This window comes from Anneissia japonica, unplaced genomic scaffold (genome assembly GCF_011630105.1).
Source record: "Anneissia japonica isolate Jap-2015-1 unplaced genomic scaffold, ASM1163010v1 scaffold287852_len814684_cov197, whole genome shotgun sequence".
NCBI classification, from domain to species: Eukaryota; Metazoa; Echinodermata; class Crinoidea; order Comatulida; family Comatulidae; genus Anneissia; species Anneissia japonica.
In genome coordinates, this window is record NW_022704998.1 from 323,196 (window position 1) to 343,251 (window position 20,056).

Sequence of the window (20,056 nt, forward strand, 5' to 3'; positions counted from 1 at the left end):
CCCCCTACTCTTCCAAAAGATGCAATGGGTTCTTTAAAGTGCACACGAGCCAGATGTATACACTGGACCTCCATTTTTAAATCCTTATCCGAGAAGACTTGGTTCTACCAACCGAACCATGGGCAGGGAGCTGCTGGAACCAGCGCCGATGTTAAAGCTGTAGCTAGCGGAGCCCCTGCCTTACCACTCGACCACTCGACTCAAGCAAATCAAAATACATGAGTGAGTAAAGAAGCAAGGGATTCATAAGAAAAGTGGAAATATTCCAACATAACAGTAATTCAGTAATTCCATCTACAGGGGTTTATTTAAGAGCCGGCGGCCGGCGCATTCGATCGGCTACTACGATGTTTTCGCCGGCTACTTCAATCAATGTACTGGGAGAACGTTCCTATATATATATATATATAATACAAGTAATTGTGAATATTTGATATATGAGTATTAAATAGTGGTTTGATAAGGCTAATGATGTTGACATAAATGATGATGAATTTAACTATGAAGGTTTTTTTTTCTAATCTTTCTAAATGAGCTGTAACTTTCTGCCTCTAATCCTAAATTTGTCATAGTTGTGAAAAATTAACTTGTTTTGAAAATGAATGTAATTATCAATTAAAGTATAGTCATTCCATAGAGTGCATACCTCTGCCCTGATACACTCAGGGCATTTATGGGCAATTTCATTATAGTCTTTCATCCTCAAGGAGTAAGTTTCAGAAACCTGAGCTTGTCCTTTGACCCTTTTCCCCCCAAATTTAATCATCACTTCAGATCAATGGCTACCATTTCACAAAATTTTATGATTATCCATTCATTAATTTTTGCAAAAACAAACAAATGACTCCTTGTCAGAAGCAGGCCAAAGTATCTTTTATGGTAGTTCGGATGAAGGTAGTTCGGATGAAGGTAGTTATAGTAGACGATGCCGTCACTAGCCAGCTATTGGGTCCAGATTTCTCATCTTTTGTGTAAAATGGGTCAACTTTTAAGAAAATTGGTTCACATTATTTGAATTTACACGTATGGGTCCACCCTGATATTGTCCCACACTGTTTGAAAATCCTGGCTAAGCTGTACTGTTTTGGTGATCACAGTTTTGGTGATGAGTGTCCAGGGTCATTTTGATCCCTCAAATTAAAACATAATATTAAATTACATATCCTTCAATAAGTTTCTAATTTGAATCCTTCATGCATCTTAGTCATCCCATTTAGCTATATCACTTTCATTATTCACTAGACTGGCATTAATTTGACCCTATCTTAACTGATGCACATAGCATCTTCGGCCCTGTTTCTTTTGATAATCTGTGTCCATGTTGCCTTTGAACCTCTGCAATATGTGCACTAGTTTTGATCTGAATACTTAGAATTCAAAATCTAGGACTTTACTTAATTAATCTTAGTGAAGTTGTATTATTATTACATATTGTAATTGAGTATCATACATTATAATAAGCGACTAAGTGCTAATTTCTTTTTTCTTCTGTTGCAGAAAATAATTTGAAATTAATGGTGAAGAACATTGTTAGGAATAACAACATACTGTGCAAAATATATACAAATTAGATGTAGTGAAAATAAATGACACATTGGAGAATATAATGGATATAAATCGCATTTAGTAACTTACAGTAGGTATGGAGAAACACCTTCAGAGGAATGTCAAGTTTTCTGAACTGCTTGATACTCTGTACACATCAGGTTTTTAAAAAAGTGTCTGCTTTAATTATTAAAGTATGCATTGTTTGTGATTACTGTTTAAACATTAAAAACATATTTATAACCAACATTAGTATGAATTGCTATTGACTTTAGTGATAATAAATTTCATAACATTGAAAACCCATAACTTAGTGTCCATGTATGTAGCCCGTTGCCAAAACTACAATTTCGGAAGTTTTACATACAATACAATACAATACAATATCCAAAACTTTTAATCAACCCTCCAATTTTGGAGTTGCTGCGTACTGTTAATTAAGCGAGCTTTCATTACAGAGACATATAAAACATTTAATTAACCCTCCGATTTCGGAGGTTTTGGGAATTATTGGTGTAAACTCCAAAATCAGAGTTTTTGAAACTTTTAATCAACCCTCCGAGTTTGTAGTTTCTGCATACAACAAGATCTGTCTATATAGAGAGAGTAAAACTTGTAATCAACCCTCTGATTTCGGAGGTTTTTTACATATTATATGCAAGAAATCCAAAGATGGCGTTTTCAAACTATACGTGAAAACTCAAAAATTTGGGTTTCAGACTTTTAATCAACCCTCCAATTTTGGAGTTTTTTGCGTACTATACTCGAAACTATACACAAAAACTCCAAAATCTGAGTTTCAAAACTTTCAATCAACCTTCCAATTCTGTAGGTTTTAATCAACCTTCAGATTTTGGAGTTTTTGCCTACTATACGCAAAAAATTTCAAAATTTTTAATCAACCGTCCGATTTTTGAGGTTTTGCGAACCCCAAACTTTTGATCAACCTTCTGATCTTGGAGTTTTTGCATGCAATACATGAAAACTCCAAAATCGTAGTTTCAAAATTTTCAATCAACCCTCTGATTTTCGAGGTTTTGCATACTATTTTATACCCAAAAACTCAAAACCCTCCGCATTTGGAGTTTTTGCTCTCTTTATAGGGAGAGCTTGTTTAATTAATAGTATGCAGAAACACCCAAACTCGGAGGGTTGATTAAAAGTTTGAAAGCTCTGATTTTGGAGTTTTCGTGTATAGTATGCAAAACTTTCGAAATTGGAGGGTTGATTAAAAGCAGTTTTGCTTTCTCTTATATAGAGAGAGCTTGTTTAATTAATAGTACGCAGAAACTCCAAAATTGAAGGGTTGATTAAAAGTTTCAAAACTCAGATTTTGGAGTTTTTGCGTATAGTACGCAAAACCTCAGAAATCGGAGGGTTGATTAAAAGTTTTGCTCTCCCTCTCTATATACAGTTGAACTTGACTAAGTCGAATCCAAAATGCCATTGAAATATTGTTCGACTAAATAAAATTTGACTTACAGATTGTTATTAATGGAAAACACAACAATTTGGCATGTAAAATAAGAAAAAATAAAAGTAAAATAGAAATTATTTGACTTAGGCACAATCACTTAGGCAAGTTTATCTGTACAGGGAACTTGTTTATAGTATGCAGAAACTCAAAATTCAGAGGGTTGATCAAAAGTTTATAACTCCGATTTTTGAGTAACTACATACCTCTAGTGTCTGCTACTTTCTACAAGTCTTTTAACACAAGCAGATAAGCAGGTTAATTCACAGTAAACTCAGCTTTGTGTGAAGTGACATAGATATGATCATCTATCAATCAGGTTAGTGTGGCTTAGTTATGTTTATGGTTCATCTTCTGAAAACAAGAATTGTGAATATTGTTCTAAAAAAAATATATCATCTTTATATAACAGATAGAGGAGTTTCTCCATGCCAAATTTGTAATGGTCCTTTCTGGTGTGTCATGTCCTTAGCAACAATATCCAAGGGGTGGGGCTCTGTGGAAAGGTCAATTGTGTAAATACACATGGTAAAAGGCCTGTAGAGAAAATCCATAGAGTTTGATCTTGTAAATTAGATGGTGGAGTAGGCTTATTTATTGTGTGAAACACACCAAATGTAACCCACTTATTCCAAAGATTTTTCCAGTGGCATCCTTGTCAAGGTGAATTGGACAGTGTACTAATATACATTTAAGGCTATGTTCACACACATGGCGTAGTGTACACCTTTGTGTGTGAACTAGGCAGTGGCGTTACTTACACCATCCACAACGCCACCTCCGTGGCGTTATTAACACTACCTTCTGACCCCAGATTAGCCAACGCAACTGAGCTAACGCCAGTGATGCTTGATGATTTGACCTCATTTCAAGAGATTGACCAATCATGATTGCAATAGATTCCTGTTCTCTGTATTATTGAAATGGTAAAGGGATGTCTTTTTCTATTGCATTTTACTTTGTTATAATGTATATGATTTGTTGATTGTGTTTTGTAAGATATTTTTACCTATTTAGACTGTCTATTAAAACCTGCAACACCAACAACTGTTCCACAATGCTACTGTAGCTGAAAAATCAGAAGTAAAATTGTTCATTTAAAATACAATAATCATATAAGTTCACTTCGAACAATTCACAGATTTAAAAGTTTTAATGATGCACTGTTATAATTTTACTACAGTTAAGAACCCATACATTATTTAAAATTAAAAACTATTCCCCCATAGGCCTATATTACTACTAGTTTAACGCCAGCGTTAATATAGTGAAACACCGTTTTTGTGAACACTTTGGAATTTTAATCCGTGGATTAGCCTACGCCGGCGTAAGCTACGCCAGTCCTACGCTGTATTTGTGAACATACCTTAAGTCTTAAGAATTCCATGGGTTATCCTTGGTGTATTTAACACAGAGTAAATCCAATCTAACAAATCCAATGTATTATGTGGGACAATTTGTTCTAAGTATAAGTGGCAATACATACAGCTGCCACAGTACTACTAAGCATAGATAATGTGACTCTATTTGCGAAACTAAGGCACAGACATGTGTTATGTCACTTCCAGAACACATGAGAAGATCCTGGTAGATATGGTTGATTGACTCATAGACAACTTAAGTAGAAGTGCAAAATGCGATAAAATTTAGGTCAGGCACTGTACACTTGGCTGGTTGACTTAACAGTAGTAAACCATGGGAATTTGTTTAGTTAACATTTAACATGTTGACAGCCTTTTTTCCTAGTTCAATCCCATACACCAAGGCATAAAGGGCACCACCGGTACCATACATGAAAGTCATTCCCATCAAGGACCATTGGAACACGAACAACAAGCATACGGTATTAATTTTTAGATAATTACTTCTGAATTCTTCCCCAGAACCTTTAGTGCGAGAGTTTAGGTTCTGGTGTCTACCAGCCAGCAAGTTTACATGCAAATAATAGTGGTATGAATATTAGAAATTGATAAATCTTGTAATGAAACTTTAAAGAAAACTGCTAGTAAAATAGTGTTGATATATAGAAAAAATATATTAAGGACATGACAAGCCAGTTCTTAATTAGAGGGAGCTGTTTTTTAAGTCAGTGTGGAAACTAGGACTCACAGCAAACTGAAGTGAACATTATCACTTGAGCTGCATAGAGTACCACAGTCGTTTCGTCACAATGCCAGGTAGTGCCCTCTGTTGCCAACCAGACGTTGGTTGCCGTTCATTACGCCTGAATGCCTGCATAGGCTTTCTGGAATAGACATCTTAAAATCTAATATTTTTACCATCAAATATACTAAAAACACAAAAGCTCGCATTATATTATAGTTATGGAACAAGCATTTAATCGTCAATTAAATCTACAATGAAAAACTAAGATACAACATCTTAATAATTACGTTAGAAATTGGGATCAATGGTTTGTCAGTGGAGAAAATGGCATCTAGTTGAACTCATTTTGCAACGATAGCAAAGGAGTAGTATCACATGGTATCGTGACGTAACACTGTAATACTCTTATAGCAAGCTGTATTACTGATAGGTGTCCCTCCTATTTTACCTAATCACTCTTTGCCAATTATCTCAATTTATATCAACGTTTGGACTTAAACAATAGAAAACCTAAAGTACTGTAAATATTAGTATAGAATTTTCATCCTTGCAAATGAGCAGAAGGTATTTAAATGGTATGTATATAAGGCAAATCTAGGTCAGAGGTAGTGAGGCACAAGGACTGTTTTAAAAGTCAAAATGTCATTACTGGTATTATAAATTCTCAATTATTCCTGTCTCTGTACTTCACCATAGTTTTACTCTCTGAATCAACCTCAAAATTCTAAATATTTTCCTGGATATTGTTTACTATTTTTGGAAAGGATGCTGCTATCCCCATCAATAAAAAAAAAAACCCTTAAAAATTAAGAAGATAAAACTTTAAATTTCTTGTTTAAAGAAACACATAATTATTAACTTTCAATTAGGAATAGTTTTTTTAAACATCTGTTAATTATTGAAGAAAATATTTTTTTCATTTTTTTGTTGAAAGATAAAAAAAAATTGCCAATCAAGAAATTCAAATAATGTTCTGCTTTGAATTTTCAAACGTATTATTCAACTTAAATCTCAGTTGGGTCTTTTACGAGGCAAACATATTCACTAAAACATCACGTCACAGATTACTCGTTATGATTTAAAAAGCTAATCATCCATTTCTTGAATTTTAACCTTGATAGACCTACTTATGCCTTTCTTCAATAATGGACACCCCTTAGGAATAATGAAATACTCTCTTGCACACTGTATAGCACCTGACATTTACTTTAAACATCCACGGATCAAGGATATGTTGTGTTATGATTTACATGTAATCTAAAGCATCAGGGGATTAAGTCTGTAGGATTGCACTTAATCCCTGATATACCTCAGCACACATGATCCGTCCTGTCAACATTTGTAAGCATTGGTCATTAAATTCTTATCTAATGATATTCATATATTTGTGATTAGTTCTAGCAATACCCTGCCGTGTGTCATAATTTCTAATTTTGAACATTTTCAGGTTTTTATTTTATAAAAGAAGATTGAAGAATATTTCTGCAGAATATCAATCACTAAATTAAACTGAAAAGTATATTAAAATTATTTTGAAAATACAAATCCTAATTATAAACTATTGATTTTGGAATCTTTGGAAACTGTTTTCTCAAAACCTACATGGCTGATATATTCAATGAATTAAATATTCATAGCATTGCTAATACTCAATCAATTTACATCAAGTATACACTGTTTTAAAGAAGAATTCATGCAGAATCTAATAACACCAGAAACTTTTTCATATAAGGTCTAAATTGTAATGACGTCAATATTTGATGCATAATTGCATTTTTTCATGTCATGGCTGCATTACATATGATATTCATAATGTTATTTGTTATATGATATTGTGATACTCTTGTCTACAGTTTAATGAAGTCATATAGTAATATGTTATAGTAATATAATAGAGTCGCTCTTCCTTGCCGAGGCCTTGTGCTTCACATTATTTCTAATCATTAGATCCGACACCTGGAACACATACTTAGTTCCCTGAGGGAGTATTTCATGAAGCTGATAATCAGTGCATTAGTATTCAAAACTTCTAGGCACCCACTTATATTTCTTGATTCAGAGATAAACATAAAAGAATTCACACCAAGGATAATTCACTTCAGTCCGAAGACTTGTTTCCAGTGTGGTCCTTCTGGTGGTGAATTGGGCAGTACAACAGGAGACAATCCCTTACTCTTTTCCGAAGAGTGTACTGCGTTAGCACGCACATAGGCCATATTTTACACAAGACCAACGGCTTAAACGTCACATCCGAAAGACGGTGCGCTGTCTTAATTTGTATTTTGTTCCAGCTGGAATACAAGGAGAGAAGCAATGGGAATTGAACCGGGGACCTAGAGATCTCCACGGTTCAGCACGCAACAATGTTGGCGGTCTCCCTATAGGGAGCATGGCGCACCTTAGGAACATCTGTACATTGTCAGATACAGTTTTCCTCCCATACCATAACATACAGACGTACACAGCCACATTGCACTCTGTCTACAAGGTAGAATACACCATCAAACCTTTCAGATATATAAGGTATACAGAAATTTCCTTCAAGTCTTTTGATATTTGTTATTAAAATTTATGATAGCAAAGAGGAATGAGATAATCATCAAGAAGCCATTATTCCAAGTCGAAAAAATGTAAATTGTAAAATCTGTTCAAAGTAGAAATTAATGGAAACGTAGACCTGGGGAGTTTATTGGCCTTTGCTGTTAGATGTGAAATTTTTATTTCTGGATATTAAATGATTCCAGATCAAGCAATGCGTTAAGATTGTCTTTAATATTTCATAAATGGTGCTGAAGAGGCTGGCTTGCAGTGAAAACTGGCCGTCACAGGTAGTTGTATAAACAAATTAATAAAGATACTTGATCATTCATGTTTTAAAGCATCAAATCAGAAGCAATATCAAAATTACTTTAACATGCACACTTTAAAATTCTGATCTAGTCAGCAATTATCTTTTATTAAGGGATTATAAGAATACAAAATATTACAAAATTTAAACATTAAATAAGATAATCATTAACACCTTCAAATCACCATCATCATAAACATTTGTTGCCAACCTTGTCATCATTGTCTTTGCCACTGTTGTTCTTACCAAAATTTTGCAAATTTTTCCTCAAGAATGGTGTAAATTGGAGGGGAAAAAATTTCCTTTTGAAAGTGACAGCCCATTCCAATCTTCACACCCACATGTTTGTGTACAACTTGAAGATTTATATAACTAAAGTGCAGAGTGTTTTTCTTGAGTAGATAAGCATTGGATTGTATGTGGGAGGTACATGCTTTTTATATGTCACTGTCTGACTACAGTTAAATATGACATAAGAAAAACTATGTTTGCCTAGCATCTGGAACATGTACATACACCACTGAAAGAGAAAAGAGCAACAATTTCATCATTACTAGTGGTTATCTTATAGACAATTTTTGAAATTTCGTTACAACATAATAATTACTTAATTTTATTAATTTTATTAATTAAATTTAATTTAATTATTATCAACATTTCAGTAGTCATATTATTTAATGTATCACAATGGAAATAATGAAATAGGCCTTGTGGATAAAAATGCCACATTCAAGAGCCTTAAACTCTTTACAATGTATGTGGATTAGATTCTAGTTTTTTAAGTCATAATGGATGTACCTGTATTCTTTATGTTAGTACACAGCCTTTATTTTCATTGTAAACAGTAGATCAGACAGTGAAATGTGTACTCCCATGTGACAATTCAATCTGTTGTATTTTTTTTTTAAATTTTAGTGTGGTAATGATGCTTGCAAACTCTATAATTTTTAAACATTTATTGGAAATTTTCCCCAAGGTCAATTTTTCGGTTGACAAGTTATTCTCCAGAAAATTACACTTCCAATGATCCAAAAAATTCCTTTCTACCATTTTTTTTGTGTGTGTATTATTCATCGATCAGAGTAACAGTACTGTACATGATTTCAAAATGGAAGTGCACTTTCGTTAGTATGATTAGAAAATATGAATAGATTAATATACATTTGTTACTCTTTCACATTTCATAGGTAATGTAAATTTTGTTATAGTTTGATGGTTTTAAGATTTACTCAGGTGTAAAAACTGTTTTTCCTGCATTTGGTGCTAAACCCAATTGCCATAAAACTGTACAAGGTTGGGCTTTCCCTTTTGGTCAACTGATGGAGCCTATGATTTGATAATTGCCATTAATTCAATCTATCTGCACTAAAGCAGTATCAGTGTAACTACTTGAGTGAATGTTGTTCTAACAATAAGGATGCGAATGTAATTGGATTAATGTTGGAAGCCCCACCAAAATTATATATTGTGATTTGATTAGATTGTTTTCATATCTTACCTCCACTTCGGTAAATAAACAATATTAGAGGGCTTTCTGATCAATATTTGCAGGAACGTGATGTGTCTGTTACAGTACTCCTATGAATGTTACATTTTTAATTGAATTTTTAATTTATAATTTACTTTATGCTTAAATAACATAATAATAATGTAATTAAAACATCTAGTTTAACATTATACAGTATATCATCCCATACTCTAATACTTCAACTAAAGTGGAGTTTTCCAATTTTTTCCCACTGTTCTTTGTGTTCCTTTTTTCATCACTCTCCTGCCACACCATCCAATTGCTACCTTTTAATCTTCTCACAATTTTTTTTGTGCCATGCTTTTCCTCATTTTTGCCACATCATTCTGGTCATTTCTGGCCAACATTTCATTCTTTTACAATACAGTACTTGTTTCCTGCCATGCTAATCTTCTTTTCCATTCCTTTTCTTACTATTAGTTCCTTAGTGAAATTATAGTTTCTAATAGTCATGCATAAAATAAGGATAATTTTGTGGTAATTCAATTTACTTATGGATTTGACCTGTTTATTAGTATATTGATCATTAGCTAGTTAGTGCTAATTACGTAGTGTAGTATATTTACAAGAATGTTGCTGAATGTAATTAACCTACTTGTAAGTCATCTGTTATTTAGAATGAGGTTATCGATAATTTAACTGCAGTATACAAGGTTTGATATAAGTTTATCATAAAGATTATGCAATACACATACAGAGATGACAAAATACAACAGTAGCTTTTTCATATCGTATTATAATTTTCATATTCAATCAATAATAATAATAATAATTCAGTATTAGATGTTTTTGGCCATCTTCCTAAAACAGCACTTGTTTGAGAAAAAAAAAATATTGATATACCATAATAATATGAGGCTTACCATTCCAAAACCAGCATACAGTCGATAATTGTTAACTGAGTACAGCGTAAAAAGGTAGAAGTATTGTATACTTTATTACAGAGAAGCCATAGTACTTTTACTCATAAGATGGTCTTGAATTGGAGGGCCAACTATATACTTTTTTAATTTATAGATTTTCTGTGGTGAAATCCAGAATAGTTAAATCAAAATATTCACTTGCTCATTTACAAGGATTATGTTGCTTATAAAATTTTTCCAATGGGATGTTAATGGAAACAATTACTCTTTCCTGATTTACGATCATTTTAATATGAAAATACCTTAGCAGTGCAAAGAATATAGGAATATTATTTATCTGTTAATTTGTAGGGAATATATTTTTTTGTTCTAATTTTCAATTGAAAGCCAATAATTTATATTGATACAAAATAAAGCAATTCAGATGTAAAGCCATCTTAGGTCAACGCAGACATCTTAGAGCACTGGGCTTATGATAACAATCCTGTAGTTTACTATTTTCTACGAATACTCATTAAAAGAATATTTATGCTCATTGGATAATCTCTGTCATTGTCATTACATATAAATTAAGAATTATTTATGTTGCCAACAAAGTGGTAAAAATTGGTTGAACCTCTTAATGCGGCTGATGCAAGTTCGATTGCATAACCGTAGTCATGTGAATGTACACGTGTGTGTGTTTGTGAATGCTGTGTTTATGATCTATGTTGATGTGTTGGTGTAAAGAATGCAATATTGATGTGTAGGTGTCCTCAAGCTGCATTGGTAACTGTTAATATGTCTAGTGTAGGCATATAGTTCAGTAAGCAGAGGTTGGTGTTTGACATGTCGATGTTGGAATGTGGAAATATCAGGTGCACATCTGTAAGTATTCACTCAATTAACGAGACAAATTTACGTAATTTGCTATTTATAATTTAGTATTGAGGGAGATTTTTTTTTATGGCTTATTCTATTTCATAGATAATTAATATTAATTCATTCTGAATGCTAGACAGGTAAGACATTAATACATCTATGAGCTTATTAAGAAGTCAGCTCTTAAATTGTATTCAGTAAAGTTTTTATAGGAAAAATTAATTAACCGATGTTTATTATTTGTTCATTAGAAATAATTATCTGTGAGTCAACTGTTTTTCTACATAGTGTGCTTACAATCTAAGCTCCAGATTTTTGTGTGTGTGTGTAGTGATGACATCAGGATTTTGCACAGACATTCCGTGGGTTCTGATTGCCAGCAACTAAACTGTACTCTTTATTTAACAACTTTATTTATATTTGAATTTTATTTTCATATTGATTGCCAGATGATTCATTGATATTGAGTCCTTTCTTTTTTTGGTTTTAATTTGAAAATTGTCATTTTGAAGTTTCTACAAAAATGTTCATTTTCATTCAGTAATATTCTAGTTTTTTTCCCTTTAATGTGAGATGGGTTTCAAAATATAAAATCAAAAGCTAGTTAATTTCATTCATTAGGCTAATTTATTTGATAAGTGCACCTTCTTTGTTGGGGGTATTAGTTTAATGGTTATGATATTAGTGGTTTTAGTGATTGATTGACTCACTCAAAGGATTCTTCGTAGGTGAGTTAAAAATATACCTGTCAGTACTATTTGAACTCCCTCTGCTGATATAAAGTATAATATATAATAATATAAAAGAAACAATACAGTTCAGATTGGTGGACTTTTCATAAAAATTACATGCATAAGTAGGCATGTGATGAAGTGGTAAATAATAAAACTCTAAGGTTAATATGGTTAACCATAATTTACATTTATTTCAATCAGCAAGTAATAATAATCTATCAGTACTATGGTTGCCAGTTCCATTGTTCACAAATCATTTAATTAATAAAACGTGATATTTCATAGAATTGCTGTAACCCATTTTCTGCCTTTAGTCATTATATTGATATCGTATGTAATTAAGTGCGTTTGGATCTTGAATGATTTACTAGTCAGTAATCGGTATGAGATGATATTTGATACGTGTACTCTGTCGGTTTGTCAATCGGTTGCTGGCCTATTTAAATACATCTGTATGGCTTGGTTTACATATATTTAAGTACGCATATTAGAGCAATCTATAGGAATTAATGATGTTTATACATAAATTTCAACATAAAATATACGATTAAGAATGATCATCATAGACTTATCAATATTAATAAAAACTAAAGATAATTAACATTGAAGATTTACAATCATTTACATAATTATATATAATAGTAATTTATAGTACACCATGCCAACAAAGCCTGTACGTGCATCACTTTATTTACCCTAGCCGGTGGATCAAAGAGCTATGGAACCACATACTCAGCTCCCTAAAGGAAGAGTACTCCATAATATTGCTGCTTTTGTAATGGATAGTTATTATCATCATATTTATATTGTAATTATGTATATTATTATGTACAACGCATCTTGAAAGAATCATTTATATATGGAATACACAACATACATGTTTCTTCTTTCTGAATGTCTCTGTTATATCAGATACTTTTGACTATAACGTGAGTTAAGGACATCCCCTCGGGTAAAAGGTGTTCTGGAGAAGACTTCCATCATTGTCACTGTGTTATGGTTATCACAATCAGCTTCCTATGAATCCAGTGTGGACCTTTCAGAGAATGTTGCATAATTTGTTTATTGTTATGCTAGCTTTTTACTGCCAAATTTGTGGACCAACATGCATTTATTTATCATGTTAGCGTTTTATTTTTCCAGCCCAGTTGATAACACTATTATATTATATGTATTCTGACCACACCTTAATAATTCTGCTCTCTTAGTATAATGATATATTTAGTAGACAATCCATAAAACCAGTCTACCATCATAATCATCACCATCAACCTCATCATCATCATTATTACCTTAAAAAAAATCATCTGGTTTCAGTATATTACAAGGTAATGATTCCCTTATTAATACCATTATCCTCATTACCACCATTATATCATTCTCATCACTTATCATTATACAGAGTATACTATAAGAAAAATAATTTGGCATATTGTGGTGAACAGGCTTCCATTGTAAAAGAAAGATATTATTATTATTATTATTATTATTATTATTATTATTATTATTATTATTATTATTATTATTATTATCACCATTTCCACCACCACTATCTATCATTAATACCATATCTATTTTTGTTTTTATTATTCAAGACAGGTGATACAGTACAGGAAAATGTTTTGTTTGTATGGTATAGAGATTTGCTTTATAATGGCATTGCATTAATAAATAATACATAACTATTTACACCTACTTAACTAAATATTCAATACAGATTGCTTAATTTACAGCTCAATTACATTTCCATTATATGATCTTAATTTTAATTATATTGTAATGTTGATAATTGAACATGCTCTACCAACAAAGCTTAAAAATATGTCTCATGGAATGAGACTTCACAATATCAATAGAAATAATGGGTAAACATGGTTAAAATGTGAGCGCTTGATGACGTGATGCTGCTTCATTTAGGGAATTGGCGGTTAAGCAAGCTTCATATAGGGACTTGGTTGTTGAGCAAGTTTCATAGAGCTTTAAATAGGGACTTGGTCGTTGAGCATGTTTCATAGAGCAATTCATATAGAGACTTGGTTGTTGAGCAAGTTTAACAGACTTGGTTGTGAGCAAATTTCATAGAGCTTCATATAGGGATTGGTTGTTGAGCAAGTTTCATAGTGCTTTATATAGACTTGGTTGTTGAGCAAGATTAACAGAGACTTTGTTGTTGAGCAAGGTCCATAGAGCTTCATATAGGGACTTGGTTTTTGAGCAAGTTTAACAGAGACTTTTTGTTGTTGAGCAAATTTCATTGAGCTTCATATAGGGATTGGTTGTTGAGCAAGTTACATAGTGCTTCATATAGGGATTAGTTGTTGAGAAAGTTTCATAGAGCTTCATATTATAGGGATTGGTTGTTGAATAAGTTCCATATTGCTTCATATAGGGACTTGGTTGTTGAGCAAATTTCATAGTGCTTCATATGGAGACTTGTTTGTTGAGCAAGTTTCATAGTGCTTCATATAGGGATTGGTTGTTGAGCAAGTTTCATAGTGCTTCATATATATGGACTTGGTTGTTATAGTTTAACAGAGACTTTTTGACGTTGAGCAAGTTTCATAGAGCTTCATATTGGGATTGGTTGTTGAGCAAATTTCATAGTGCTTCATATGGAGACTTGTTTGTTGAGCAAGTTTCATAGTGCTTCATATAGGGATTGGTTGTTGAGCAAGTTTCATAGTGCTTCATATATATGGACTTGGTTGTTATAGTTTAACAGAGACTTTTTGATGTTGAGCAAGTTTCATAGAGCTTCATATTGGGATTGGTTGTTGAGCAAGTTTCATAGTGCTTCATATATAGAGACTTGTTTGTTGAGCAAGTTTCATAGAGCTTCATATTGGGATTGGTTGTTGAGCAAGTTTCATAGTGCTTCATATATAGAGACTTGTTTGTTGAGCAAGCTTCATAGAGAGCTTCATTTGTTGAGCACGCTTTATCTAATGTACGAATCACCGTACGTCTTGTTTACAAACCTCTTCTCGTCACAATTTCCGTTAGGTGGTTAAGTTACCCTTGTGAACTTCAGATGGGCAATTAACCTCCAGATATAGAGAAATTGAAGAATAATTATGCCATTTGTCGAGAGGGATATTTTACATTCATTGCGATGTAACTTCTTTTTCCTCTTAAGCAATTTAGAGTCCATTTTGACAGGTTACAAGGCTGATGGCCTCAATTTAGCGATACAAAGTGAATATATCATATTATGTTTTTTTTCATGCTTCTGTGTGCACAATTTTCAATATTTCCACATAACTGTAAATTGCTCATTTTTAATAAGCAACAGTTGGTTATCAAAAACTAAAATTAAAAGACAGCGATTGACTTATAAAGCAATTAGTAGAGCATGCATCGTACACTATTAAACGGAATATTATTATACTTAGGTGAGATTTAATGCATTCAAAAAAAAATTTCCTTCGGGCCTTGCAGACCCTCAGGAAAATTTTTCAAGCATTAAATCTAACATTCGTATAATAATTTTCCTATAGTGTGCTATGCGGAGCTCTACTAATTGCCTATTATTACCTAAAACCCTGTCCAGACTATCAAATTTTCTTTGACAAAAAAGCTGTTGTATGCTCATATATAGTCATGATGTGCCTATATATGGTCATGGTGGGATATCATTAGGAGGTGCACTGAGTGTAAGTACTGTACAAATAGCATGAATGTCACCCAAAAATTGACAAGGCCATTTTATTGTACTTTTCGCTTTTATTTAAGCATCATCAGGAATAATACATAATACAACAAAGGAACAAACAAGTTACCAGAAATCCTTTTTTGAGTGACATTCATACTGTATGATGTCATCATGACCATATTTAGGCATGTCACATGTTTTTGTCAAATAAAATTTGGCCTTACAATGACTTACAGATATTTTTTTTGTTAGTTTTCTATAAGGATGCACCATCAATATAAGTGTGCCCCAGATTTAAAAGTGTTTTCCAATAAATTGATAGATTGATTGATATAAAAATTTATAAAATTTGCTACTAGAAATTTGGTATCTGCAAAGATTATAGTATTATGTTATTTTACATCCAATAGGAAAGAAACTATGCATTGATAGTAATTTTAAGTCTTGGTGCCTATTTTTGCTCTTTACAGATTTACATGATTATATATCTAAAGTTGTCAATAAAATAGCATTGATATTTTAGGAAGTACAGTCCCAAGTGCCTTTGCGAGAAATGAAATATGTCGTTGCCTTGTCAATACGTGTCATAACCTATCTGATGAGCATATAAAGTTGCCATAAGTATCTGGGGAAGTAAGGCGAGATGATAACGTTAGACTTAGTTTATGGAGTTTGTAACACTTCATGGATTGGGCCATTTGAACCAGAAATGTCTGCAGTCTTTGGAACTAGAAATTTATTGACAGATGGACAATTTTTTTAATCATCGTAAATCCATGCGTGTTCTTTAAATTATATAAAAGGCGTTGAAACAAAGTAGCGGAAGTTTGAACTACGACTAAATGAAGTCCTAATTTTAGTTCAACTGAAGACGACTGGCTGCTACGACTATCAAACTAACCAATGAAAAGGGCTAACTTTAATTTCTCCTTTTGGAAGCTAAACTTGATGTCTCTTTTGTTTAACACACCGAAGATATATCCAACCTGTGTATACAATCGTTTTTATTCGTTCCACTTTATCGTGAGGTACAAAAAACATGTTTTTAGTGGGGCAAATATTTCAAGTCGTGATTTTAGTCGAGGTTCGTGTCATTTAGTCATAGTGCTAGTGGAGGTTTGTGCCATTTAGTCATAATGCTAGTCGAAGTTCGTTTTAAGAATACAAAATGATGTAATTTTTAAGTTTTAGCTCGAACTACGACTGAAGTTTGTTTTAAGTATACCAGGGTTAGTGTTCTATAGTCCACATGACTCGTTTCTATAATTTCTTGTTAAAAAACCCAGCACATTCAAATACAAATTCTGTGGCAGCTCAAGACTGAATTGAGGCAGTTGTTTACAATTAAATTTCATTTAAAAACTTGTTTGATGTAAAGGATTTTTGTATATTAGCTGTGTAAGGACACAATGTCAATTTGCTACATATATTTTACTGTTTCTCCAAGCTCTTTTTTCTCAGGGAGCAATTTTCTAGCATATGTAATAGCATACTTTTATGAATTAATATGGTTATGAAACTTGATGAAAAGGTTCCTTTTATGAAACATTATGAGAAATTATATATTTTGTAGTCTGAAAACACTATAATAAAACAGCAGTTCTCAAAATATGATTCATGACTATAGATTTGTCTAATTGTTTGTGCAGAAAGTTGTCTCATGATTTGAATATTTACAAATTCAAGAACATATCTCAACATTTTAAATCCAAGTTTTTGTTCCTGCTGTATTCACCAGTTTGCAGGAAAATGAAATGCTATGATCGATCGAGTGATTACAGTGTTAAATTCAATTCAACGAATGCACATAAAAGCAATGCGACATAATATATCTTGTGATTATTATTTTCCAGTAAAGTAAGGCTCCTAGTCTGCCCAGGATACTACTATATAACAATCACTGTCTCAATATCTCTTTTCGTTCGTTCATGCGTATTAACCTGAAGGATTGCAATCATTATTTTTGTGAATCAAAATCATCTAACTTGGTTGGTTTCATCATGTTAATTGTTTTTAATGATTTTTTTTTAAAGAGTATACAAAAATATACTGTTTAAATGTAATGTGACGTTATTCACAGTACTGCAGAAAAGTGTTTGACAGGTAGGGAGCCAATGCTATTAGGGTGAAGGTGAAACAATAGTCTTAAAATATGATGAAAAAAGTTCATGCACTTTTGACTTCTAAATATACTTTTGTGGACACTGTATCAACGAATCCATTATTACCTTCTGTGAGCACTACAGTATGCTGTTTGCTGCTCTGGGACCATAGGGTGAACAAATATAAAAAGGGACCATAGGGTGAAAAAATAAAAAAAAGATAACTATATTACCAAGTTTTCATTACCTTATTATACATGATACTATATTTCAGAGACTGTTGATTATTGTAATTTAACATTTTTAAGAATGTAGGCCTACTTGAACTTAAACGTGACAAAATTTAAGTCAAAAACGTGAATGTAATGATCTATATAGAATCAAATTGCTCGCTTCTGTATTCTTGATGATGCAACTTTATGATAATGTTTGTAAGTGAAATAGTAATAGAAGAATGGAACACTCTCTAGAGACTAGTATTTACATTTAATAAAACACAAGTTTTTAATCACACTGCACTTCTGCAAGTTTGTAATAATGTTAGTGAAATAGTAATAAAAACCATGTAGCACTCTGGAGACTAGTATTTACATTTAATAAAACACAAGTTTTTAATCACACTGCACTTCTTTATAGAGTTTGAAGATTTTGAATCAAGAGATCCTTCTAGATGTAGACTACGTTTGCTTATTGGCATTCTTGTGTACCTTACGGTCATCTGTTTTACATGATTTGTTATGTGATTTGTAATAGATAAATATTCATATTTAGGGTAATTGAAATTCAGTTTGTTCTTGATGATGTTGCTGAATTGTTCTTGATGCCATTACTGAATTCCAGAAAAATCCTGGAAATTGATACCCTAGCAAAATGATGCTATAAAGATGATTTATTGTTGGTAATAATAATAATAGTTATGTATGCCATTACTGAATATACTGAATTCCATGAAAATCCTGGAAATTGAGACCCTAGCAAAACGATGTTAAAAAAACAATTCATTGTTGATAATAATAGTTATGTATGCCATTACTGAATATACTGAATTGCATGAAAATACTGGAAATTAAGACCCTAGCAAAACGATGATATAAAAATGATTTATTGTTGATAATAATAATAATAGTTATGTGTGCCTTTACTGATACTGAATTCCAGGAAAATCCTGGAAATTGAGACCCCAGCAAAATGATGCTCAAAAAACAATGCATTTTTGATGATGATAATAATAATAATAATAATAATAATAATAATAATAATGTTATGTTATAGTTTCTTTTTTGTTTAACCAAATTTAAATTTACTCAATTGTATAATGTGTGGCTAAATATACTCCTAACTCCTTAAACTCAGTTATGGTTGGCCGTCGACTTTGAAGAGCTCATCTGCCCTTTGTTCAGCTGTTGGTTTTTGTTGCTGCTGGGTAATGATCGTACCCTCCCATCAGCAGCCACTAAGACACATCTGAGTGGGGTTGTCAGTTTAGTCGCCGACGGCTCGACCGCAGGGAGTTTAATGTTGTACCAATTAACACCTAAATATAAGCTACACTTTTTAACTAACTTAAGCTACACTACTGTTAACTACCCCCACCAGACACCATCCCGGTATTTCTAGTTTTCGGGGCTGCGTCATTTTAAAACAAAAACAAAAACTACAGACATAAGCATAAGCAAACTAAGATTTTGTTAAAAAATGTTTTCAAACAGAATTTAAATATGTCGATTTAACTGCCGTCGATTACATTGTTATCAGAATTAAAAACAGTTCTTGCACATTGGCGCAGGAGTTGCGGTTCGGGCTCTCAAACTCTTGCTTGCTTTTTCTTTGTCTCTCTCCCCCGGGAGTATAAGTAGGTACCTGTTAATCTCAAATGCCCGTTTGTTGATTACTAGTTTCGACATTATGGAGTTCTACCCAATGTGGAGCAAGGCATTTAATCCAATGTCTGAGGTAATAATTGTGAAGACTCCAGAGGCCTTGCTGGGCATAAAACACTATATAAAACTGGCATATTATAATTGGCTCATCGTTAATCATTTTTCTATTATAATGCAGTACACTAGGTGAATCAGTGTTTCCCATGTGGCTAAAGTGTAATTGCACTATAACTAGCAAAATCTAATTAGTGCTAATTACAAGTATAATTTGTATAGTATATTTATTGGCTTGTGTGGCAAACCTTATTGCAGTTATTCAGTAAGCCATGATCATAAAATTTGTGTTTAGGTTTTACCAGTTTGGAACCATAATATAGAAAGTCTCCTTTTTTTGTTTTGTGTATAAATGAAGAATAAACCCCCAATACACAGCTTGTATACAGCCAGTCTCTTATACACATCT

The 20,056-nt window shown here is 32.5% G+C and overlaps 1 protein-coding gene across 1 annotated transcript in view; it reads left to right on the forward strand.

Annotated features, from left to right (window-relative positions):
* Nucleotides 1–11,138: 11,138 nt before the first annotated feature.
* LOC117105176 overlaps nucleotides 11,139–20,056 on the forward strand; it is a 25,629-nt gene continuing 16,711 nt past the window's right edge. Inside the window, exon 1 of the mRNA XM_033246246.1 lies at nucleotides 11,139–11,231. Coding sequence (XP_033102137.1) covers nucleotides 11,193–11,231 — 39 coding nt within the window. The 5' untranslated portion in view covers nucleotides 11,139–11,192. The remainder of the gene's footprint in view (nucleotides 11,232–20,056) is intronic.